Source organism: Apiospora hydei (assembly GCF_038363865.1).
Source record: "Apiospora hydei strain CBS 114990 chromosome Unknown utg000008l_segment0_segment0, whole genome shotgun sequence".
Lineage (NCBI taxonomy): Eukaryota > Fungi > Ascomycota > Sordariomycetes > Amphisphaeriales > Apiosporaceae > Apiospora > Apiospora hydei.
Genome location: NW_027117367.1, coordinates 358,150 through 380,972, shown reverse-complemented (window position 1 = coordinate 380,972; position 22,823 = coordinate 358,150). Strand labels below are relative to the sequence as shown.

At 54.6% G+C, this 22,823-nt stretch overlaps 4 protein-coding genes across 4 annotated transcripts; 2 read left to right on the top strand and 2 right to left on the bottom strand.

Moving 5' to 3' along the window:
* Positions 1-97: 97 nt before the first annotated feature.
* Positions 98-1,320, top strand: PG997_010661 (kinase domain containing protein; the record flags this gene model as incomplete). The annotated part of the gene is made up of 2 exons (XM_066814976.1): positions 98-942; positions 990-1,320. 2 exons carry the CDS (start codon positions 98-100, stop codon positions 1,318-1,320), a joined length of 1,176 nt encoding a protein of 391 aa, XP_066664266.1.
* A 5,383-nt stretch (positions 1,321-6,703) lies between these two features.
* PG997_010660 (hippurate hydrolase) lies at positions 6,704-8,107 on the bottom strand (the record flags this gene model as incomplete). Its single annotated transcript, XM_066814975.1, has 1 exon — positions 6,704-8,107. The coding sequence occupies one exon, from the start codon at positions 8,105-8,107 to the stop codon at positions 6,704-6,706; it is 1,404 nt and encodes a 467-aa protein (XP_066664265.1).
* Positions 8,108-16,114: 8,007 nt separating this feature from the next.
* On the top strand, positions 16,115-17,748 carry PG997_010659 (uncharacterized protein; the record flags this gene model as incomplete). The annotated part of the gene is made up of 2 exons (XM_066814974.1): positions 16,115-17,414; positions 17,480-17,748. The coding sequence occupies 2 exons, from the start codon at positions 16,115-16,117 to the stop codon at positions 17,746-17,748; spliced, it is 1,569 nt and encodes a 522-aa protein (XP_066664264.1).
* A 3,171-nt stretch (positions 17,749-20,919) lies between these two features.
* PG997_010658 (uncharacterized protein) lies at positions 20,920-22,606 on the bottom strand (the record flags this gene model as incomplete). The annotated part of the gene is made up of 3 exons (XM_066814973.1): positions 20,920-22,064; positions 22,122-22,235; positions 22,498-22,606. 3 exons carry the CDS (start codon positions 22,604-22,606, stop codon positions 20,920-20,922), a joined length of 1,368 nt encoding a protein of 455 aa, XP_066664263.1.
* Between the last annotated feature and the right edge of the window lie 217 nt (positions 22,607-22,823).

Sequence of the window (22,823 nt, the reverse complement as noted above, 5' to 3'; positions counted from 1 at the left end):
TGAACTTTGTCAGCGGTCCCCGGAAAGAGATCCGTCGCACGCGCAGTGTCGAGCGCTCTAAGAAGAAGCAAGAACACTTGGACCTGACACGGCAACCATGGGCTCTTCCCCCGACGCTGGTACAGGTATGAAGGCACGACGCCTGAGTCTGAGCCTTCCCGATGATTTCACCGTCGATGTCGCCGAGCTCCTCAAGGAGTTTGAATACCAGCACAAGCTGCTCGGCCGCCATGGCAAGCATCTCGGTAAGGGCGCCACGTCCAAGGTCACATTGATGTCGCGCAAGGGCTCGCCTGGCGAAATGTATGCCGTCAAGGAGTTCCGAAGCAAGCGCAGTGTAGAGTCGGAGAAAGACTATCAGAAGAAGATCAAGTCGGAGTTCAGCATTGCCAAGAGTCTGCACCACCCCAACATTGTCGAGACTATTCGATTGTGCACCGATCACGGTCGCTGGAATCACGTTATGGAGTACTGTTCGGAGGGCGACTTGTTCAGTCTTGTCTCTAAGGGCTACCTGACGCAAGAAGGGCGCGAGGTGGATCGCCATTGCTTGTTCAAGCAGGTGTGCCAGGGCATTCATTACCTGCACTCGAACGGCATTGCCCATCGCGACATCAAGCTCGAGAATCTCTTGATCACCAAGGACAGCAAGCTGAAGATTACCGACTTTGGTGTTTCCGAGGTCTTTTCAGGGATCCATCCCGGTCTGAGGGAAGCTGGCGGACAATGTGGCCAGGGCATGAACGGCGAGATTCGACTCTGCAAGCCTGGCATCTGCGGCAGTCTTCCCTATATCGCGCCCGAGGTGCTCAGCAAGCAAAAGGACTACGATCCGCGCCCGTTGGACGTCTGGAGTTCTGCTATTGTCATGATCTACCTCGTCTTCGGCGCCAACATTTGGGAGAAGGCCGAGTGGCAGAATGACAGCAAGTCGGCAGGCATGTACAACAAGCTCGTTCTCGCATACGAACGGTACAACGCCAGGGTAGCCAGGGACCCCGAGGCCGCCAAGGACTCCTGCCCCACGTCGACGCCTTCGACATCTGTGTCAAGCCTCTGGCCCTTCGGCGCCTGTTGCTGAAGATGCTCAACCCGGACCCGGCGAAGCGCTTGACCATGGCTGAAGTGGTCAATACTCGCTGGTTCAAGACGATTGAGTGTTGCCAAATGGACACCTACGATGACCCGATCAAATTCATCGATGCTTCCAAGAAGAACGCCACAATCAGCTCGGCCGGCAAGATCTACTGCCACAACCACCTGCCTCCGCAGAACCACGGTCACGGACTTCCTCCGATGCCAGGCAAGGCAGGATACTAGAGGAGACCGAGTCTGGCGGATCGCGGCATTTTGCATTTTCTTCCCCTTCCCTCGTTTCGCCAGGAAGGCCCACGATAAGTTGGTGTGGGACTTCGGGGCAATGTCCATTCACTCTCAAGACAATTGGCATAGAGGCGGCGTTACGGTATTCACAACTGCATGACAAGGAGAGGCTTTTCTGAGATTTCTGGGGTGTTTTTTTACTTTTTTTACTTTGTTTGGTCTTCATTATAGAACCGGCGTGTTCAGGGCTTTTTCTCCTATACCCCCATCGACTTTCTAGTGTTGAAGAAGATTGCGAAGGGTCGTACAAAAGATCTTTTCCCTTCCGACCGCGTACATAATTCTTTTCCCCCTATTTTCTCCCCAGAGTGGTCGTCTGCACTGCTGTCTAGGGGCGAACACACACACACAACTGAGATGCATGGCTGCGATGCATGCATTCGCCCACTGTCATTTTTGTTTGACACGAAGGCGCGGAGGAGTAGTAGAGGCACATGGGGATGATACAGGCCAAAAAAGACGGATGCACAACAGCAAGCAAGTAAAAGAATTTGACGGTTGTCGGTTACTACAGAACTACTTTTGGTTGGCAGCTTTGTTCCTCCGGCATTCACGCGCATTGTGCGGAGGATACTCGGGCTTGATTTTTAACAGCTACATGACAATGGTAGAGAAGAAAGGCAAGCCATGAGACGATGTGCCGATGGGGTGTGTGGCTCTAGATTAGCAGATAGAGACCGACTCGATTGGCACTCACGCCACTAATAAGAAAACAATGAAAGAAAATTTTCAAATCATCCTGTGCTTTGCTGTGATGCGTCTCGCCAACGACTGCTACTGCTACTATTGCCATCTCGTTTGGTCCCATGTGAACTCTGTCCAGTCCGTCGGCGCGGTCTTCCATATTGGCAGAACTTACAGTAAGCCCCGTCTATCTGTCTGTGTGTTTGAGTGTCTGAGTGTAAGTAAATTTCAGGCTGATGAGGTCGGTCGGTCCTCTGCGTGCGCGACACCCTGGCTGGCCCTCCCAGGGATTTGGAGCCTACGCCGGCGGGCTGGGATCTGGGTCGCTAGCGCACCTGCAGCCCATCGAAAATGGGATGCATCTGATGTTTTTGGTTGGTTTGGCGAGAGTAAATTTGAAGCGAGTATTTCATATCGAAACGCATGTGGCCAAAGTACTACTACTACTACACACCAAGTAAGTGGTGCATCAAAAGTACAGCGAACTAGGTAGTCTTCCGGCCACACCAAAGCGAGTCAAGTACCTAAGGTTATACTTGCTCTTTTGGGGTCCCTTCCTCCTCTCTACCGACGACTGCTCAAGTTGCTGTTACTGTTTGGACTTACTTTTAAAACGTGGGCTACTGCATTGATGACCACCCAACTCGTTCCCCTCGTGGCTCTCATACTGTCTTTCCCAGTTTGGCAGTTTTGATAGTTATGTGGTCGCAGTTGGCAGGCTGTGTGTCGCATGCTAAATATAATACAGCCCGCCATGCTTCCTTTTTGGTTGTGTGTGTGTGTCAGATATCATACATAATGCTCATCGAGAAACAAAACTTGGTTTCCTTGGAGAGCGGGTGATCATCGTTTTCTTGCACACCACTACACTTTTCCACCCCTCCAGCTCCTCGCGTCGGGACGTATCAAAGCGCGAGGGGGGACCAGAAGAAACAAGCCTTTTAGGGGCCTGCATCATGCGTGCTCTTATTGTTCGATCGGTAAACGCCCGCCCGCGTGCGCGCGCACGCACTGGCTGGCGCGGGTGTTCGGCCCAGGGCTGGGTTGGTGTCACCAATGCAGGGCCGAAGGGACTGGACTTACTTACTTACAGGAGGTTCTTTGATTATGTGTGCAGTTCTATTCAACTTGATATCGCACGTGCGGATGCGACAAACAACAAAAACAGCTTCTCAAGCTTTGCTGCTTGTGACTATGTACCTAGTTTAAAGCCAAGTACGGATACACTCGCCACCGTTGGACTGACAAAGGGATCTGTACATGAGGTGCCGTATCCGGCCAGGCCTCTCGCATTCCCGTGAACATATCCGGATTTCCCAAAGCTTACTTATTTGTCTCCCCCTGACATAACATGACATCCATCCATGGCACACACACACTCACTCACACTCACTTCTCTGCTTCTTCTCCTGCATAACCTGAGGACCGGCGCCATTAAAGCGGGGAAGGAGGGGACTTGGCACTCACCGTCTTTTGTTTCAATTGCTTTCGCTTGTCGATTCTGCACTCCATGTTTCCTGTTTGGCAAGCCGATTGGATGAGCATGACGACGCGAGCTGTTTCGTTTCCCTTTTTTTCTGCTATATGCCGTGCTACTCTACCAAGCAAGATGGATTTGCGGAATGGGAACGAATGGATCAGTGCTTTGCAGTAGGTAGGTATGTAGGTAAAGTAGGATCCGGCTGAGGTTCGGGTTCCCAGCCCAGCATCCATCCATCACCACCACATCATCATATTCCGTCACGCCCCCCTCCTGCTACATGACTGCCGTGAGTGGTTGCCAAACCAGCGGGATGGGGTAGAGTCGCAAAGAGAAATTCAGTATGAGGGATTTCGGACATCCATTCGTTCCCATCCATATCCATATCATGATGGACGCGACGACGACTACTACTACTACTACGGCGGCTCAGCGATACCCAACCAGTTCGTTTCCCGTCGCTTGCAGCCGCATGGTTCATCCACGCGAAACGGAAACTGGTCATCGCTCGGACAAGTGTCGAGGCTAGCGCCAAGCCCGGGGCTGTTGATTCGTGCCCGCAGCTGAAGCCCGGTAAAGCGATCAGCCGGTGAGGAAAAGGGCTGCAGTGCAGATGGTGGTTTCTGTGGTTAGTTCGGCTGCTGTTGCTGCTACTGCTCCTGCAGCATCACTTTTGGGCGTTTTCTTTTTCCTCGCTCTAGTATCTCACCGGGGGCGCGGGGGTAGGGAGGAAGGATCAGCTTCCTTCCTACATACGATACAAGCATCCCTATTACGATGCAGTGAGTGGTGGAGGGTTGGGGAGAAGTATCAGCCATCCAGCCCATGCCCCCGTCAGAGCTAACATTCTGCATGGGAAAGCCCCGGGAGAAGCTTGGAAAAGCTTGGTGAAGCTTGTTTCTGCACCCACCTGGCGTGTATACATGTATTATCATCTGGTGCTATGTTCCCGGTACCTCTTCGTGCTGTTGTTGCTGATGTCGGGGTTGGTTGGAGAGGGGCAAGGAGCGAGCGGGCCTTCTTCTTCAATGGTTGTCATCGCGACAACAGTCAGAGCCAGTCAGCCGCCCGATGCGGCTGTCGTGTGTATGTGCATTCTTTTTCGGGACTGTCAGGTATGCACTTATCCTAACGTCCACCCTGATATGCAACTACCCATCGATCCATACATACGTGCATACCTCCCGTCTCGTTACACGTGTGTTGCACAAACATTGTGGAGAGAGACATACACATACAAGAAAGAAAAGAAAAGAAAGGGGTCTGCGGCCAGCAGATGCAGATGCTTCCGCATCGTCGTCGTACGTAACCCACCCCCGATTGTTAGTAGTACCGTCCGCTGTGAAGATATGGCACAGACGCCACGACGCTCGCTCGAACTCCCAATCGTGCATCTACACATGTGCATCTACACATCCCACACGGACGGGATATCCCGTACAGTATGTCCGATTTGGAGGGGGCTGCCGTGCCGGGGCGTGCAACCCCGTGGTCGAGTGAGGGGGCGGTGACTCGCCGATGCTGCGGCCCAGATGGATTACCATGCAACAGAAGAAAAGGGAGCCGTCGCCGTAAGAACATCTTCGGCCGGGCTAGCCGGGGGATCCCCATTCGTCAAGTGTATTGATTCAGATGGTTTACCCACAACATCCTCATCCCCTCTGCCTTATGCATGTACCAGTCTGTCAGCCTCATTTTCCCGAAAAGAAGAAAAAGAAGAAAAACCCGTGAATCAAACAAAACGGCCTTGAAATGTCCGTCAAATGTCCGATCCGCGTGCGTTGGAAGAAAGCTGGTCGGTCTGCCTGCGTCTCAGTGACCCCCAAACTACAAAAAGTGTAATGCCGCCCGTCGGAGGCAGCGCATGGCGTCCCCATGGCTTGGCTGCAGTCGTAGTGGTCACGCGACTCAATTAAATTTTCCCCCTCGCTTTCGTCGCCCTGCCGCCCCGGGTGAGGCTTGAGCCCTTCCGACCAGCTTCCAGCCAGGCCAGGCCCCCTTATGTCGCTCGCTAGACGCTGCATGCAGTAAAGAACGGGTTTCTTCAGGCTTGGCCGCAGATTCGATGGGCAGGACCAGCTTGCGTCAATAGCCAGTCGTTTCGCCATGTGCGCGAGCTCGTCTCTATGACTGGACCGGGGAGCTTCGTCCATGGCTCCTGGCTTCACGATGGCTTCGTCCGTCGCTCTATCGCTCACTCTTTGCGAACTCTAAAGGGCATCACACTGGGCATGGCGACTACGGCGGCGCCGAACAGAACGGGCCAGGCCACGATCGCGGTGCATACTGGGCATTCTTGGCTTGCGTTGCAGTGTCCGGGTGATGATGCAATGTGACGAGAGTGAGAGAGGATTCTGTCGATAAAGGCTTTTTGCGTATTCGCTCGCGTAAGCCTCACTCGGGGTCTTTCGGGGAACATGCCTGTGGGGGCGAGCTCTCTGGGATGACGCTGTTCTGTTAACCAGAGCTTCATTCATTCATTCGTAATTGTGCCCATTCTGATGGTAGCGAACGAAGGTATGAGGGCGGTCCCGGCGGCTTGGGCTCATCGACGCCTACCGATATAGCTGATATCGTTCACTTGCCTCGACTGTCCATTGCTGCATAAGAAGAACCGGGTCGCGAGCCATTGGGGGCTTTACTTGATTAGGAGTCGATATGCGAAAGTGCACCGAACCTGCATGCTGGCGCTCTCTCTGTCTATGGAAGGAAATGCGTGCCGGCGCGCATATGCTTATCTGTACTGTGACCAAAGGGGCTGCCACTTTTATCTTGGCAATCGCTCAGAAACGCCGCTGAGCCGCTGAGCAAAAGATCTAACAGGGTGGTATTCGGGAAATGGGACCGAGAAAGCTCTCGGTCACTCAGAATCAGCCCTGGCGAAATACCGAGTTGGCTTGTTCGAGAGGTCAGGAGAAGGATATGATAGTAGACTGAAATATTCCATGGATGTAGTTTTGCCCTTGGCGGTATATATCCACGCCAGAGAAAAGGGTAATATCGTAGCTAAGCTTAATCTGCGGGCGATGCGAATGGTGTGTTTGGAGTTTCTCAGGGACAGTCTAGACGTTATTCAAGCAAGGTAAAGATCCCAACATAACGTATGCCTGCCCAGCATCCTATCAAGTAATGCCAATTTGACACCCGGCTCTGATATCAGTTCTCCTTCTTCTCCAGGAACGTCAAGGCAGCCGCCGCGTACCCGTCCAGTCCCACCCGCAGCGTCGGCATGACGGCCGGCGCGAAAGAGCGCCGAGTGGTTCGATGGGATGCTCTCCGCCAGCGTCCCCTGAGCCTCGGCCCCGGTCCCACGCCTCCCCGTCCACGCCCCCGTACATGAAGAAGCAGTACGGCTTCCCCACCGCCGTCGCCAGGATACTGAAGTCCTCGCTGGCGGCGAACCGCGGGGATATCCCTATCGTACCGACAGCACTCGTGTCTCATCATACCCTTCTCCTCCCCTTGCTCCTTCTCGTCTGCCCCTTTTTGGTTCACAATCGTCGTCGGCTTCTCCTTCCCCTTTCCCTCCCCAAAGTGCGCCGCGAACGTCTCCTCCACCCGCGCCGTCACCTCCTCGTCATTGATCGTCAGCGGAAACGCCCGCGTCGTCTCGAACGTCGGCTCCCGCGTCGCCTGCGCGCCCAGGCACTCGGCCCGCACGATCTCGCGGATGCGCCTGAGCGTGCGCTCGCGCGTCCGCTGGTTCACGGCCCGGCTCTCGACCGACAGCCGCGCCTCGTCCGCGATGATGTTCTCGGCGTCCCCCGCGTGCACGCTCGCCACCGTGACGACGGCGCTGTCGGCCGGGTCCGTCTCGCGCGACACGATGGTCTGCAGCTTCAGGATCGCGCTCGCCGCCATCAGCACCGGGTCCACGGCCGCGTGCGGCATCGAGGCGTGCCCGCCCCGCCCGTGCAGCGTCACGCGCAGGCTGTCGGCCGACGTGGCCATGAGCCCGCGCCGGGTCCCGATCACGCCCGTCCGCGCGGCGCCCGTGACGTGCGCGCCCAGGACCACGTCGGGCACGGGGACGGCGTGGCGGGCCGGGGAGTACAGGCCGTCGTCCACCATGGCTTGCGCGCCCGTGCCGCGCTCCTCGGCGGGCTGGAATACGAGGACCAGCGTCCCGCGCCAGAGGGCGCGGCTGGAGACCAGCGTCCGCGCGGCGCCGAGAAGGCTGGCGATGTGCATGTCGTGGCCGCAGGCGTGCATGACGGGCTTCTCGACGCCGTCGAGGACGTCGCGCATGCGGCGGGTGCTGGCGTAGGGCAGGCCCGTCCGCTCGAGCACAGGGAGGGCGTCGATGTCGGCGCGGAGCAGCACCGTCGGGCCTCCTTCTCCATCGCCGTTATTGCGCAGGATGGCGGCGAGGCCGTGGCCGCCTATGCCCGTCTTGATGACGAAGTCGGGCGAGATGTTGCGTAGTTCCGCCGCGATGGCCGCGGCCGTCTCCTTTTCCTGGTTTGAGAGCTCGGGGTGTTCGTGGAAGTGTTTGTAGAGATCCTGCAAAGGGCCCAGGTCGGGCCGGTGTTGGGCCACTATGGACGATATGGAAGCCATGACGAGAAGTTCTGAGTGATCTAATATACTAGGCTGGGTCTGTACTTTTCAGACAAGATGTGGTAGTTATGTGCGATACACGGCTGGCTCTCCAACGCTCCCCCGTATAACTACTAACTGCTGGTGAAATCACGCGACGTCGACCTTCGATGAGCCAGGACCCAACAAGTTCTAATGACTCACCTACGGATCATCATAAACCCCAGCAGTAGGATATATACATGTCGAGTAGACGAAGTGGTTGATGGAAGTATGACCAAAGGAGGGTATACGCCGCAAACAGTGGAGTAGATGGATGACTGTTAACCTCTCGGTCCATACCTAAGCCGGCAGGTACAGACCCCGCCCGCGTCCGGCTTCGGGGCGGAGGCGGATGATTGGTAATAGCATGGACTTCGGTAGTCAGCTATTGAAACCTCGTTCCTGGTGTTCATGAGTATCTTCTCCTACGATCAAGTTCATTAGCTTAGACGCAATTATGGCTTTGGCCATTACGATGTAGTTAAGTGTAGTAATTCTGGCACCAACGGAGTGGTAGATAATATGTTCGGGTTTCGCAATAACACCTTGACGTCCCGAGAAGTCCGTCAGCCATCCGGCGCTGACTTCGGCGGACTTTATCTGACCGGATGGATGGATGCCCGATCACTGATGGGTGGGAGGGAACCATGTCCCTCGTTACTTCAGTTGCAAGAAAGAATGTATTGCACAAATGAGCTACCACTGGAGTTTCGCCACGAGTCCAGCTATCACAGACATCGAGGTGATGTGTCGTAACGGCTTCTTTGTTGTGAGTATGTCGGAGTAGTGATGGCTCGACCAGACCAAAACCAGATGGAAACACTGACCCATACGCGAAAGCATTCACCACATCTCAACGATAGTCTACAGATCTTCGTTCTCAATACCAAATTGATATAAATATGTAGCACATTGCCATGTTGCCCCATGAAGGAAAACCCCTGGACGCCAAGAACAACAGAAATCCATACACAGAAGCAAACACAAACATACCACCACAAACTGACCTAGACACCAAAACCAAAACCGACACCATGTGCAAATCCTACGTATTCCAAACGCAATGCGTATGCAAATCCTGCGGCCACCAGACCGAACCCTCCAGCCAACCCATCGTCTTCCCCAACGACCGGTGCAACCAGGTGGCCGCGGCCCGCAGCCGGCAGCGGCTCGCGCTCCCGGAACCTTAAGGAGGCGCTCGGGGACGACAGTGAGGGCGAGGGGGTCTGCCGCGGGCGAGGAGTTTGCAGGCAGATTTGACTCGAGACGCTATCATTATGAGAGACAGGTCCGAGGCATTCGAGATGGTTCGCGAAGATATCTCGAGGCGCTTGCAAAGCATGGTTGGCGAGGCGCGCGAGGCCAGAGACAGGGCGGCTGCTCTTTTCGAGGGGTGATAATCACTAGGTAGTAAACGAAACCATCGGCATGCAGACGGCAATAGTTGGTTGTAGATAAGAATGATACGAATACCATCAAACTGGTTTGACGTGGTTGGAGAACTTGGAGAAACTTGGGAACTGTAGCCAGCCATACTCTAGAATAACCTATGGCAGGGATATGTAGATAATATAATACTAAGTCCTTGTTCTGAGTCTGTTTCATGTGCGATGCTTGCATTGGACAGATACGACAAGATGTCGAGTCTAAGATAACTTCCCAGTAAGCCCAAAGCGGGCTGGTAAAAGTTCGATATCTTGGTTCTATATCCCTTTTTTATTTGTGTGTTATCTATGACTGAAGATTCATACGTAGGCACTCCGGCAGCAGGGCATTGAAGCCCTCGTTGGGTAGTCGTCTGCCTGGGGGCAAGGAGGATGGACGCTCAGACAAGCCACGTGAACTGATCAGTTCCACTGGGTAGTTGAATATCAGCTCTCATACGATACATTTGGCAATACATATTCTTTGTCTGGCATGTGCCACTAATGAGGTTGTGGATAGGGTATGGCCCCAATCTCAGCGAGGGTTAGATTCCGCTGTAGCTCGATAAAGACGTGCCTTCATGACGGATCTAGTACGACGAGATCCAGTATTCTACTGGGTGGCTTCCGATATCCTAATCTCCTTCCGCTGCAGGCAACACGCCATTTGGGCAATGAACCAACTCGACGTGTCTTCGCCTTGTCGGCTACCCACTACGTGGAATCTTTGGTATCTCCCGGCTCTCCATCCACAGCCATATGACATCGGTGGCCAGACCAGACCAGACCCCAGATGAAGTCTATCAAGAGCTAGCATGTGGATGCTGGAGGGATGCTCCCGTTCGCACCAGCATCTCAGAACAGGGTGCGGTCTCTGCCGGACGCGGAAGGGAACGCACGCACAGCGTCAACTGACAGGCACAATCAACCTGATACATAGACAGCGAGCCTCAATCTGGCGCGCGCGGCAAGAACGAGCCACGGGAGAAAGTCATGGCTCTTGGAACAACGACCGAAGAAGATACCGGCGGGCCGCTTGGGCGCAGGATTCTGGGCTGCGAGCTCGTTGATGCTGGAGAGCAACATCGGACGGAGGGTATCACCCAGGAACGAATCACCGGGGCATCCATCTGTGCGACGTATAGTAGCTCTACGCATTGTTTCTCTACACTTACTTCGTCGAATATGTCTTAATGAGATATAAACCCCGATATCAAGCACCCCCCCTTGGCGTTCCTGTTTATGTGTATGAAGCTCATGTATAGGGTGTCTGTCATACACGGAGGCGGTCAACGGAGGTTCACCGGATAGAGCAGATGGCTGTCTCGCCGGGTAGTATATGAGGCTGTAGCTCACAGCTCGTCATTCCTTCTACAGTTTCTTCCTGAACAGTACATGTCCGAACAGGATCTATATGGCCATCTTCAAATCTCAGGGCTGGATATATACCTGTTTTGATAACTTCTTAAACTATCATCGCAGAATGAGGGCTTGTATAGCCTACCACAATGTCTTGTGAGACGCAGCACGTTGCACATATACAGTTAAGTTGGCATAACCCACTACTGCCCTGATTTATTCCTCTGAACCGCTTCAGGGAAATAGGAGTGCGATGATAGCCAGTGATGCAACCAAGACACCGCCTGATGTTGCCAAATTGTAATACCAAGAGCAAGTATGACCGTAATGCGAACTAGAGTGAAGCACAGTCACTGCTATGATGGTAGAAGGCAGTAGACGGTGTAAGTTGGTCTCAATCGTGCTCTGATGTACGTGAACGACCGGGTGAGCTGAGGCGGAACCGCCAGTCATCTCGTTCGTGGCATGCGAATCGATCCCTGCTCTACAAGTAACCACAAACCACTGAGGCGGTATCGCTGGTTATGTGTTGCTCCTGCGCCGGTCAAGGCGATGGAATGTGATGTGGTTCCCATTAAGAGAGCAAGACAAGGTACTGCCTTACTGGGAGGTGACTGGTTGTTCGTCTACTGGGTTTCGCCCATCTACCTATTCAGAGTATCCTTGAGAAGTATACAAAAGGGGGACTTGCATTCCACTGGAGATGTGGTATAAGGCGTCCCCCTATTCTCGAAGGTAGTTGTACTACGCAGTGTCGGTTGCTCCGTATCACGAGAGCTTCGACAAGCTCAAGGCGAACTTCATGAGCTAACTTGGGCCCCAAACAACGTACTTACAGACGTGGTAAACAACAACAGCCTCAACGGCTTGCTACCTCACTGCGCTACCGGCAGCCCCTTTAGTCGAGTGACCAACTAACCGATCGTCCCATGGGGTCGCGCGAAATGAGACGAGAGCCGCATCTAATGGTATGGATCGGGCAGCACCGGTATTAAACCAAACCAGCATGGCAGATCGGTCACCTGACGACTATCTCCTGCCGATCGAATTATTCTCCTCCTTCGCTCCACGAAAGGCCTTGAGCGCGGTTGAACCCCTCTCTCGTGTGCCTTTTCCTTACACGAACTGCCCACGAGAGATGAGACGGCAAACGGGCTAGCCCCTGTAGTCACGATAAGTAACGTTCTAGAAGGGAGCTAGAAGATGCGGGGCCCCGCGATAGCACCGACAATTTCACACTCGGTCCTTCTACAGCGACGGGCGCCAGTGGGAAGAATGAGCATTACCAAGTCGAGCAGTAGACTCATTCTCTCGCATGCGGCTAACGCTGCGAACTTGTCTTGGTGAGCTTGACGCTATTTTTGATAGCGTGCTCACCGTTCTTTCCGCCCGGGCTTAATACGGTGAAACCCAACGACGATGTATGGAGGGGAGAGAGGTGGTACTTTTGTCGCCCGCTTGTCGGACGAGTTCCGTGAGGAGAAGGGAGGAGAGAGCAGATCGCAAAGTGGATATTCGGAGAGCGCACGCCACAGAGCCTGACCGAACGAAAGCGCGTCGTTGCGGTGAGCTTGCTTGGAAACACGCCTAGCCTGCGCTGGCTGGGCTGGGCTGGCCAAGCAAGGTGGATACAGGAGTATGCCAACACATCACCTGCACAAGAGATTTTTTTTCTTCGTCGCTCTCGAAAGTTCTTGTCCCCTGGCAAACCGAAGCGAGGGAAGCCAGCCACCGCATTAGTAGCAGTAGTATTGCGGTCAATTTGGAAATCATCGTGAGATGCAAGATGGAAGATGGGGCGACGGGAAAAAAGTGCAAACAAGTGGCTCTCGCTCCACCACGCACACGCGGGGTCGTACTGTCGTTGGGCGAGTGTTAGTATTGCAAATCTGAAAATCCCATGTTTCGGTCGACGATGTCGCCCAATGGAATGAGTCAGGACCGGATCCAATTACTGTATGTGGTTGGCCTACTGGTTGGCAACATCGGAAAGGCGAACACCTCCCATAATATATCGCTGGACCGTTGTTTTGCATGTCCATCCATACATGGAACATGCACGGAAAAGACGGAGCTGTGGTTGACTACTGTAGAGTTCTCCAATTCTCCAACTCCGCCTCTTGGAGTCTTGGTTTTGCCTTCGTGCTGTGTGATGATGCACGTGGCAAAGAGCGAGTCAACATATGTACATTGCTGGCGTGGGTTGATTCACCTCCGCGATCCACGAAGCCAGCGAAGTAGCGCCGAGAGAGTGAGAGAAGAGAAGCGAGCAGGCGAGGGAGAGACTCAGAGATAATGCAGTCGCGCACCCGCACCCGACTCCGACTTCCCGAAGCAGGGATCTGCTACAAGTAGATATCTCGGCTGGAGACTGGGCTCCGCTGTGAGGTGGAAAATGCGAAGGCAAAGTGAAGAGCCTCATGCAATTTCAGGGAAATCTGATAATCGACGAGAATGTCGAGAGACTCATTGGCAGGATTTGGGGGCGGCCAAGATTTCTCCAACGACCCCACGAACCTGGCTGGTTCTATTTACCCGTCGTATGCGCAGTCAGCCTGTCCGCAATCGGTGGAAGAGAGCCCAGGCCAGGGTCCTTGGGCGGCGCATAGGACCCTGACAGTCTGTTCGTTACTAGTCGGGTAAGGCAAGGATGGGCCAGAAGTGCATCTTTTTTTTCTTTTTTTCTTGTTGCCCGTGATCCGCGACGATGCGATGACTAAATGTCGACGGATTAGGACGGCCTCCATGATCGAATCAGCATGGCACCCAAGTCAGCGGGTTTGAGGCCCGGGGCACACTTCCTTCGGCGCAGAGCAAACGAATTGGGAAATGGACGAGGATCTGCGGGAGAGAAAGGGGGAATGCAGAAGGCCAGTTGACCCAAATAGGACGCGCCTAATTGGAGGGTCCTCAAACCAGTCTCGCGTCACCAAGGCCGGGGACGTCGAAGCTGAACCCGCGGGCCGTCCCTGTTGCGAAACAGGCCTGCTTGCTTGTTTGGCTGTTCTGCCTGACCTGTAAATTTGCAAAATGCATGTAGATTCAGATGTAGATAGATAGATGTGAGCACGCATGGAATAATGCGAGTTGCCCAGTGGCGCATAGGTGGCCACGCACGCAATCAATTAATCGTGGACGGAAAAGGAATGGTAAGGGTCTAAAGATAAGTTGGGCGTCAGCGCAGCGCAGCGCAGCAGCAGAGGAAGGACAGGCCGTGGCTCATCTGCTTTGCTCACTCGCTCGCTCCCTCGCTAGCAAAGCTGGCAGCCTGCAAGTGGCTGGCTGGCTGGCTCGAAGGAGGAGGAGGAGGCGCATACCGCCTTGGTCAACAACGTTGTATGTGTGGCCAGCAAGAACGACGAGCAAACTGACGGTAAGAACCGCCATTTCAGATACCGCCATTAGATGGTATGTATCCTGCCCACACAGCGTTGAGACATGTCGAAACGCCCAAAGAGGGCCTGCCTGCCTGTCTGCCGAAATGGTCCTGGTCCTTTTTCAGCTGCCAGCCGACTTCCTGTCCGACCGACCAACCACAATACTCCCATAATAGAGCCGGTGCAATCAGACGCAATTGACGTCCAGGGCACAGGGTTCCCGAGTTGAGGGTGAGCGATGTTCCTTTGAAGGCCAGTAAGGTTGCAATATATTGATCTCAAAACCTCCCGACCCCAGTCCGTCACTGACAAACAGGAAAACTTGGGGTAGGGCAATTGAGCAACGTGGCGGATGCCCGGTTGCCTGAAGTAGCGGCCAGGTATCGCCGAGCGCGGGGGCTGGGCGGAAGAGTACCTCCGGTCTACACCCCAAAAGCCCAAAGTGGATTGCGAGGGTGTGCAGATGGACGCGTTACTGTGCCGCATGTTCCCAATTTGGTGAGCAACAGCTCGAATTAGTGGGAGCCGGGTAGGAGAAAAGTACTGTGCTGGGGAGGGCCCGGAGGGGGGTGTGAGAGTGTGAGAGCCAGTGGGTGTGACTGGGCTGGGTGAGCAGGGACCTAAGGACCTAGGGACTTAGGGACCCTTTTCCCGCCTGGAGGTCCCAGACGTCAAAAACCCACATCCTGGATTGATCCGTGATGTGCAACGGACAGCAGATCAGTCAGTCAGTCCAGTCATAGTCTGCCAACCCTGCCGCCGGTACCTGATCTCACTCCCACCCAAGCCTTGCAGACTCGGCACCTTGCTTTTGGGAGGTGGTAATGGATGGCGGGATCCTGGTCTTCCTTCTGGTCCCTACGTAACAAACTGGATCATTGATCTATGGCCCAACTCCCCCGTTCCGCTACTGGGCAAGATTCAACATAGATTCATCTCTTTTTTTCTTCTCTCCCGCTACCCAACTCGCCCAAGTCCAAGTCCAAGTCCAAGTCTGGCTTCTAGCATCTCCAAGTAGCCCGCTGCGCTAGCTAGACAAGCGGGTGAGACTACCTGCTACATTGAATCACCGACACTGAATCATACCAATCACAATCAACCTTCCAATACTCCCATAGCCGAGACGCCAATCCTCTCCGCCGCTGCTCTCGTCTTATATACTTGACCCAACCTGGTCGCATGTCACAGGTTGACAGCACCCTACCCGATCTTGTCGACCATCCCGCCTGCTCGCCGCCCGCTTCTTCCATTGTTGACATCAGATCCTCGTTGGGAAACGGAGTCGTACTTACTGCCTGCTTCCAGCCAGACCTCGCCTTGCGGTCAGGTACTTAGACACCAGCCACCAAGACGCCGAGCTGTTGTTACACCGAACAGGCAGACAGCTTTGCCGAAGCTCCTGGTACCTGGCAGAAGAGACGGCTATTCCCGCTCTCCGTTGTATTGTACCGTACCATCGACTCCAGCCCAGCCCAGCCCGGCACTGGCACATGAAAAGCGCACGGCGAGCCTGACGCAACGCACCCGCACAACATTACCATCCACCCTCGTCACTCGGGCCAACAAAATCACCTGTCAAGGCGCGCCTGCCCTCCCGAAACCTTAACCCTTCCAAGTCCGACCCGGCCTTGGCTTGTACAAAGAGCTCGGATCCTCACAGTCCTTCCTGCCTCGATTATCCTTCCCGCACAACGGGAAATCTAGGAACAGGGAACTGTCAACAACACCTCGTCATCTGACCAACTACCAAGGGCGCCGCTGCTCTTTTTTCCTCCTTTGTTGCTGTGCGGCGACCCTCGTCGCAGCTGCCACAAATGACGCTCACCATGTCGAGGTTACCACTCGATTCCTTCCTGCCGTCAGGCGCCATATCCGATCCCAATGAGTATCCTCTTTCATATGCGAAGCACGCCAACGGTGTCTCGCCATACTCGGTTATCTCGCCATTGGCTTTGCCGCGTTCCCTTAGCCAGACATCGTACTTCGACGACGCGCAGCTTACAGCCCAAGCCCTCCATCGCTCGCGCCCAACGGCAACTAACGGCGCTGGTGGCGTTTCCACGCAATTGCCTACCTCCCTCCACCACCAACGCCAGTCACGCCCATCCGAACAACAACCTCGCCAGAGCTTACAGCATCAGCAAGAGCGCTATCTTTCTCCCAACCGCAGCTCGTCTGCTACCAGAGACAGGAATGTCATGAGCCCAAGCCTCGCAGGCCTCAGCCATATTTCCGAAACTGGCTCTGGGCTTATCTCGCCATCTCTCGTGCCCTTCAACGACCTCTCCTCGCCGGAACAGACAACTCTACAGCTGCGCCGCGTGACCGCGCAGAATCGGAGGCTGCTAGAAAACTGGGAAGCCGAGCGCGCACACCTCGAAGCCAACCGGGGACGAGCTGAGGAAATCTACAAAGAAGAGCGTGCCATCATGGACGAGGAGAGACTGGTCTGGGCCGAGATGGAGGCGCAGCTACGAGCTCAAATCCGGCAACTTCAGCAAGAGAACCAAGACCTTCGACATCGGCTGGAGCAGCAGGACGCGGGCCGAAGTCATCCAGTACCGGACATCAGGGGCGGAGGTTCTTCGTCTTCGGAGAAAATGAGCAGCCCCGCAAATGGCGGCATTCCAGCAGTCAAATTCCCAACATTCTCGGCGGCCGGTTCTCCGGGCTCCTGTCCTCCGGGTCACACAATGCCCGAATCCAACCCTTTCGTGCCTCTCGACCCCCGGTTGCAGAGCATGTCCCCGCAGAATGAATCTGGTGGTTCGGGAACCCCTACTCAGGAGCACGTCCCCTCCATTGATGTCCAGGAGATCCTCCCACACTTGGAAGGCATTCCCCTGAAGACGACAGCGGTTCAAAAGGCCACTTTCACCGACGGGAACAGTTCCAGGAAGGAGTCGCCGACAGGTTCCAACTCGGATTCGCCATCTGGCAGCAAGTCCTCTAAGGTGTCCCCAGCCGAAGTTACCCAGAGTGCTCTGCGGGCACCGGAGAAGGCACGCCTCATCATGCATGCTGGCCACACCCCGAACCACTCCATCTCTCTTCTTTCAACCGCTGCGTCCACTGTGGTCCCCAACACTGCCGGTAGCTCCGGTGCTGCTACTCCTGTACAAGACCGTCCAGATGCCACGCTTCCCGAGTTCCCCAGAGCTCCCCAAGTCTCTACGAACGAGGTCCCTCAGACCGGGGAGACCAAGATGCCGAGGAAGACCGGCAGCTCTTTGAGCCCAGTGACGAGGACCGCCCGCTGACTGAGCCTCTTATGATCAGGAACATGCCAGCGAAGGACGAGATATTCCTCCAGTGTGTCACGGACAAACTGACTAGCTCCCTTAACGAGAATGGCGCAACCCCGAGTGTTCTGAAAGGAAACCCTATGGAGGACTACGAACCAGAGGAAGCTCAGCCCGAGCTATCAGGAGAACGTGCCAGCCGGAAACGTGCCAGCTGAAGGAGGCAATGATTCGAATTCTTTGGGGGATGACGAGCCCTCAGATATACCCCTAAAGCTGAAAAGCACTCGGAACTTCGGCGCCCCACTCGGCTCGATTGGCAACACCGGGTTCTAAAGTACTGCTTGCGTCACTCGATGCACAGCAGAGGAAGATCATTCCGACCTGTTGACTGGTTGGGCCTCCGGTTGGCCACTACATACAATTCCGCCCTTCTTGGGTTTCGACCCACTCGATCTTCTTCTTGCACATACACCTTACCGTACAAACCCACCGTTCCGACATATTCTGCCGGAGCCTTCGTTTCTTTTGTCTCACATGCTTAGCTCTATTGAATCCGGATGCCGGAGAGCTTGGCGGGAGTTGCAAGTTTTTTACATGATTTAATCAGGCGATGAACGGGATTGTCTCGCAATGAGTTCAGTTGAATACCCCCTTTTTGATACCTTTTGCCTTTTTGGCCCTTAGATTGGCCTATTACGGTGTTTGGATTTCGGGTTGATGAGCATGGCATGGTATGGCGTGGCACACACTATTAGACAAACAAGATACACAAATTCCCCCTCTCTCGCAGAGAAAGCGACGACTATACTATCACTGGCGGCTATACTGCCTATTTTTCTTTTCCCTTCTTCCCCTCTTCTCTGTTTCTTCATTCTCAACAGGCACATAAACTCAAGCATGGAACAAACGTACTGGGAGATTACCCACTGAGCGACGGCGACGGTCGTGTCAGGTTCAACAAGGGAAAGGCTTTGTCAGCATGCCTGGAAGGGATGAACGGAAAAGAGTCGGACTCGAATCTTCTGAGTGATTGGGGCCACAGCGATTTACTCTGTCGGTTTTTGGAGAAATAGAGCCCCCGGGGATGTTTGGGTTCTTGGTGCGTGGATGAACATTACAGAGATCGCTACACTATACCCCCAATGATATCAATACAACTTTTTGACAATGTCACATGTATATCTCTGCCATTTCTTGTGTGGTGTAGTTTTGCCCTCTGGTGATGGTTCAGGCTTTACTTAGCTGATCTAGTCGACGGTCTTGGGCCCGTCATGTAGAGCTTAGCCACCTGTGCTGTTCTTCTTTGACCTTTTCGCCGTACGAGGCCTACCCTCTTGCATTGATGCAATGATGATGGGATCCACTGTGTCCTTGACGGCTGCTTCATGCTTATCCAACCCATACCAAAAGCGCCTCACGGTAAGCCAGTAAGTGGCTTCACAATCCCAAAGTTGGCGTCACGGAAGAGCTGGGAGGGCGGGCGGAGCGGACTTGCACCAATGGCAATTCATTCACTTACTTCCTTCTCTCGGCGCTCCCGGCAGCGGCAGCGGTGGAAGCAGTCAGATTATGTTAATTAATTGGATATGATAGGTACCTCAACTCTCCCATCACTGGATCGCTTATGCTTTTGGAAGCGATGGATGATGATATGATATGCACAGATGAGAAGACGGTGGGAAGGCTGGCTACTGGTGACATGATAGTCGATGATGCGTATCTGCGTTGAACTGGGGTCAGAGTGGAAGGGTGACTTCAGGCTTCAGAAGTGAATTGTCGTCGAGTCGTCGGTTCAAAGTACACCGAAGACTGAAGCGACATATGTGTGGTCTTGCCGTGTAAAGCCGCCGTTCCGAACAACAATGGCCAGAGAGGCCGGGAAAGCCTTCTAAACCCCCAGCGATACGAGCCCATCATCCAAGCCAGCCAAACATATCCCCTAAGCAAACACAAGCGGAAGAACCAGAGCAAACCACAAACAGCCGAACGGTCCTCGCATTGCAACGCTCCGTAATGTCCGCGAGTACATCTCTGTTCCTGGTCATCAACGGGTTTGATCTACGGGAAGCCGAGTCAAACCAACCCCGCCCCGCCGTCGACAAACGATCCCATGGGCATCCATCGCCAAGGCCTCCCGCTGCGGTGTCGCTGTTGATCCCGTACGTATGTAGCTTCATTTGCCGTTGCCAACTGATATGTAGTCAGAGGTCCTCCTCAGGAGGTTTCGCCACCCCCTTTTCTTCCCCCAGTATTTCGTCCGTTTTGGGATAGACATCAATCAATGGTACCCAAGAAGGTCTGGTTCATCTATAGTTCGTGGTAGTAGTTCTCTTCTGTAGTAATTGTTCATGAGCACTCACGCTCGCCTCATGACGAAGATCCGCATATCCGTTGACAAGCGACGACAAGGAGAGAGATCAATGGTGTCCAAAAGGGGCTAGCTAGTGACCCATCGACATCCGCCTACTCAGCGGAATGAATGGCCCTTCAACATGCTTGCTTACCTCCCTATGAAATCGCAAGACGACGTCATATGCAAGAGCCCTGAAAGCAAAGAGTTGCGTATATTCAGCCTTGGACGACGTACGCCATTTGAGAAGGATGCCTATCGTGGTACTTCCAGGTATCCATTCAGTCGGTTATTGTCGATACACATCGGGCAGTTTTCACTCATCTCAACTTTTGCCGACGCAATATGACTTGTCATGGATTAGACGGAGACAATAAACAGCAGGATAGTCGACGATAGAATGAACTGCTGGGAAATAGACACAGTAGGAACTGGTACAGATACCAGATGTCATGAAGAGAATATATTCGAATAATCGGTATTGGGGTACAGCCCCTTTACCCGTAACTCGCACGCTACTGCTTATAACTATGTTACAATGAATTGTCTACCCTCAGGCCATTGAATAAAAGAACAACATCGCTGTACTCAATCATTATCATCCATCACTACACCTGCCACTGGGGTGTGGACCTATCGGGCTGCGACTGCCTCTACGCCTGTCAAAGCTCCAGCAAGTTACGCGACGGTAACAAGAGGCGCAGCAATGACTAGGAGCCGTGCAACAAGCCGTCACGCACCGCGGCAGCAGCCTCCGCCGCCGCCCGTCGAAGCTCCAACAAGTTGCGCGGCGGTAACAAGGGGCGTAGCAATGACTAGGAGCCGTGCAACACGCCGTCACGCGCCGCGGCAGCAGCCTCCGCCGCCTCTGAAGCGGCAGACGCCATGTGGCTCAGCATCGTGTGTTCCTGTGGCGGCCTCTCCGTCTCGACCGTCGGTATCGGTGGTCCCGTGTCCCGCGGGTCAAGGTCGAGATCCATGGACAGGAGACGCGGGTCTCGGGGGCCTTTCCTCCAGATTTCGTCGACGTGGCGGCCTATCGCAATGCGGTTTGTAGATGATGATTTGACGCTAGCCGCCTCTTCGCCGCCGTGAGCGGTAGAAGGCCGAGAAGTGTCGTGTGCCTGAGAGGTATGATTGGAGAGTGTAAGTCCCGAATCCCCCCGATCTCGTCGGATTCCTCAATCCTGTTGCTGTGCTCCCCCTTGAGACGCGCAACCTCGTCGTCAGTGATTTTCTCCCACATGCACCGTGCATGCTTCTTGGTGCAGCCCTGACAGGCCGTCTGTTTCTTGAGACATGGCATCTTTAGGCGCCGGCATCGATCGCACGGCGGATTAATAGGGTCCCCGCGTCCTAGTTTATCTATATGGGCCGTGACAAGTGCTCGGTGTTCCTCATGAATATCGCGATTAAGTGGCTCCGAAGAATAGCTAGGCGACGGCTGGTTACTGCTCATGGGTGGAGGTTGGGGCGCAGAGATTCGAGGTGTGGACGAAGCAGTGGCCAAAGTCCCCGGTGTAGGCGGTAACGATACCCGATGGTTGTGCGGGTGATTAGGATTAATTGACTGGCCGGGGGCCATGGCCAGATATTGTTGCAACAGGTCCGCGTTAAGATCGTAGCCGGGCGCCGGTGCGGCGGCAGCGCGGACTATGTGGTTCACCGCCTGAAAGCCCGGAGTCGAGGACTGTGGTGAGCGTCTCGCGTTGATGGCGGCCTTGCGTCCACTCAGTTGATAGTTCAGCTGCCGAGCTCTGCGGGCCACCTCGTCGGCCTTCCTGTACAGCATCTTCAGGCGCTGCTCCAGGATCTCGAGCGTGGCGAACTCGACATTTTCGTCTTCCTCGAGAGGCTGGGCTGGCACCAGCCTGAACCTGTCCATCGCACCCGACACGATCAGACGCCAGTCATCCTCGGAGATTTCAACGGTAACCCCCTTGAGGCGAAACTGGCAGATCCGTTGCCCGGCGGGCGACAGCGTCAATCCGAACTCCGAGGGGTTGGATTTAGCGAACTCGACAATGTCCAGCCATGTAACAGGGTCCTGGGTAAATGCAGTTTGCGGCGGCCTGGTTATGATTGTTCCTTCAAAGACGCCCTCCATGGCCTTGAGCAGGCGTGGCCCGGTGAGCTTCGCTCCGAGATTGGATGCGAGACTTTCCTGGCGATTGAGGACACCTGCAGAAAAAGGATCAACGACTGTAAGAGCAAGATTTGGAAAGTAGCTGCACCAACCTTCGTACTCGCTTATGAGGGTCAAGACGTCGGAAAAGGTGTCTCCATCGCCATGGATTAGCTTGAGCCGCGTGACATTGGTCCTCGAGATATAGCTGATTTGCGCGGCATTGCCTTTGAAACAAGTCAAGTCAGTAGATGCGCGTGCGCAGGTTGTAGCAGGCGGCTCCGTAGCGACACACGTGGCTGCTAGGGCAGACCAATTGAATTAAGCGCATACACGGCGTCGTCATTAAAAAGACTCGCGATGGCGGGGTTTACAATCGGCCGGACAGGCAGGCAGGCAGGCAGGCAGGCAGGCAGGCAGGCAGGCAGGCAGGCAGAGGCGCGCGAGCACACGCACACGCACACGGACACACACACACACAGGACGTACCTAGTTGAGGCGGCGGAGGCTGTGGGATGCGTTCGGGGCGGGCACCTTGGCCAGCGTCATCATCGTTGCGTTTCCTCTTGTGCGGCTCCGAGTCGGAATTGGGAGCCATCGAGGGAGGAAGAAAGCCGGAAAGCAGAGCGGCGTTTTTATTGTTGCGCGCCGCTCGAGGGGGCTGTTCAGGCAGGGCAGGGCAGGATTTCCAGAAAGCCGATTAGCTGCTCCGAAGATTGGCAGATGAAGGCCGGATGTACGGTTGGCAAGCCGAGTGGAGAGTCGCCCGACGGAGCGCCGATCGGGATTCGAATGGCAGCGAGTGTAACGGCTCG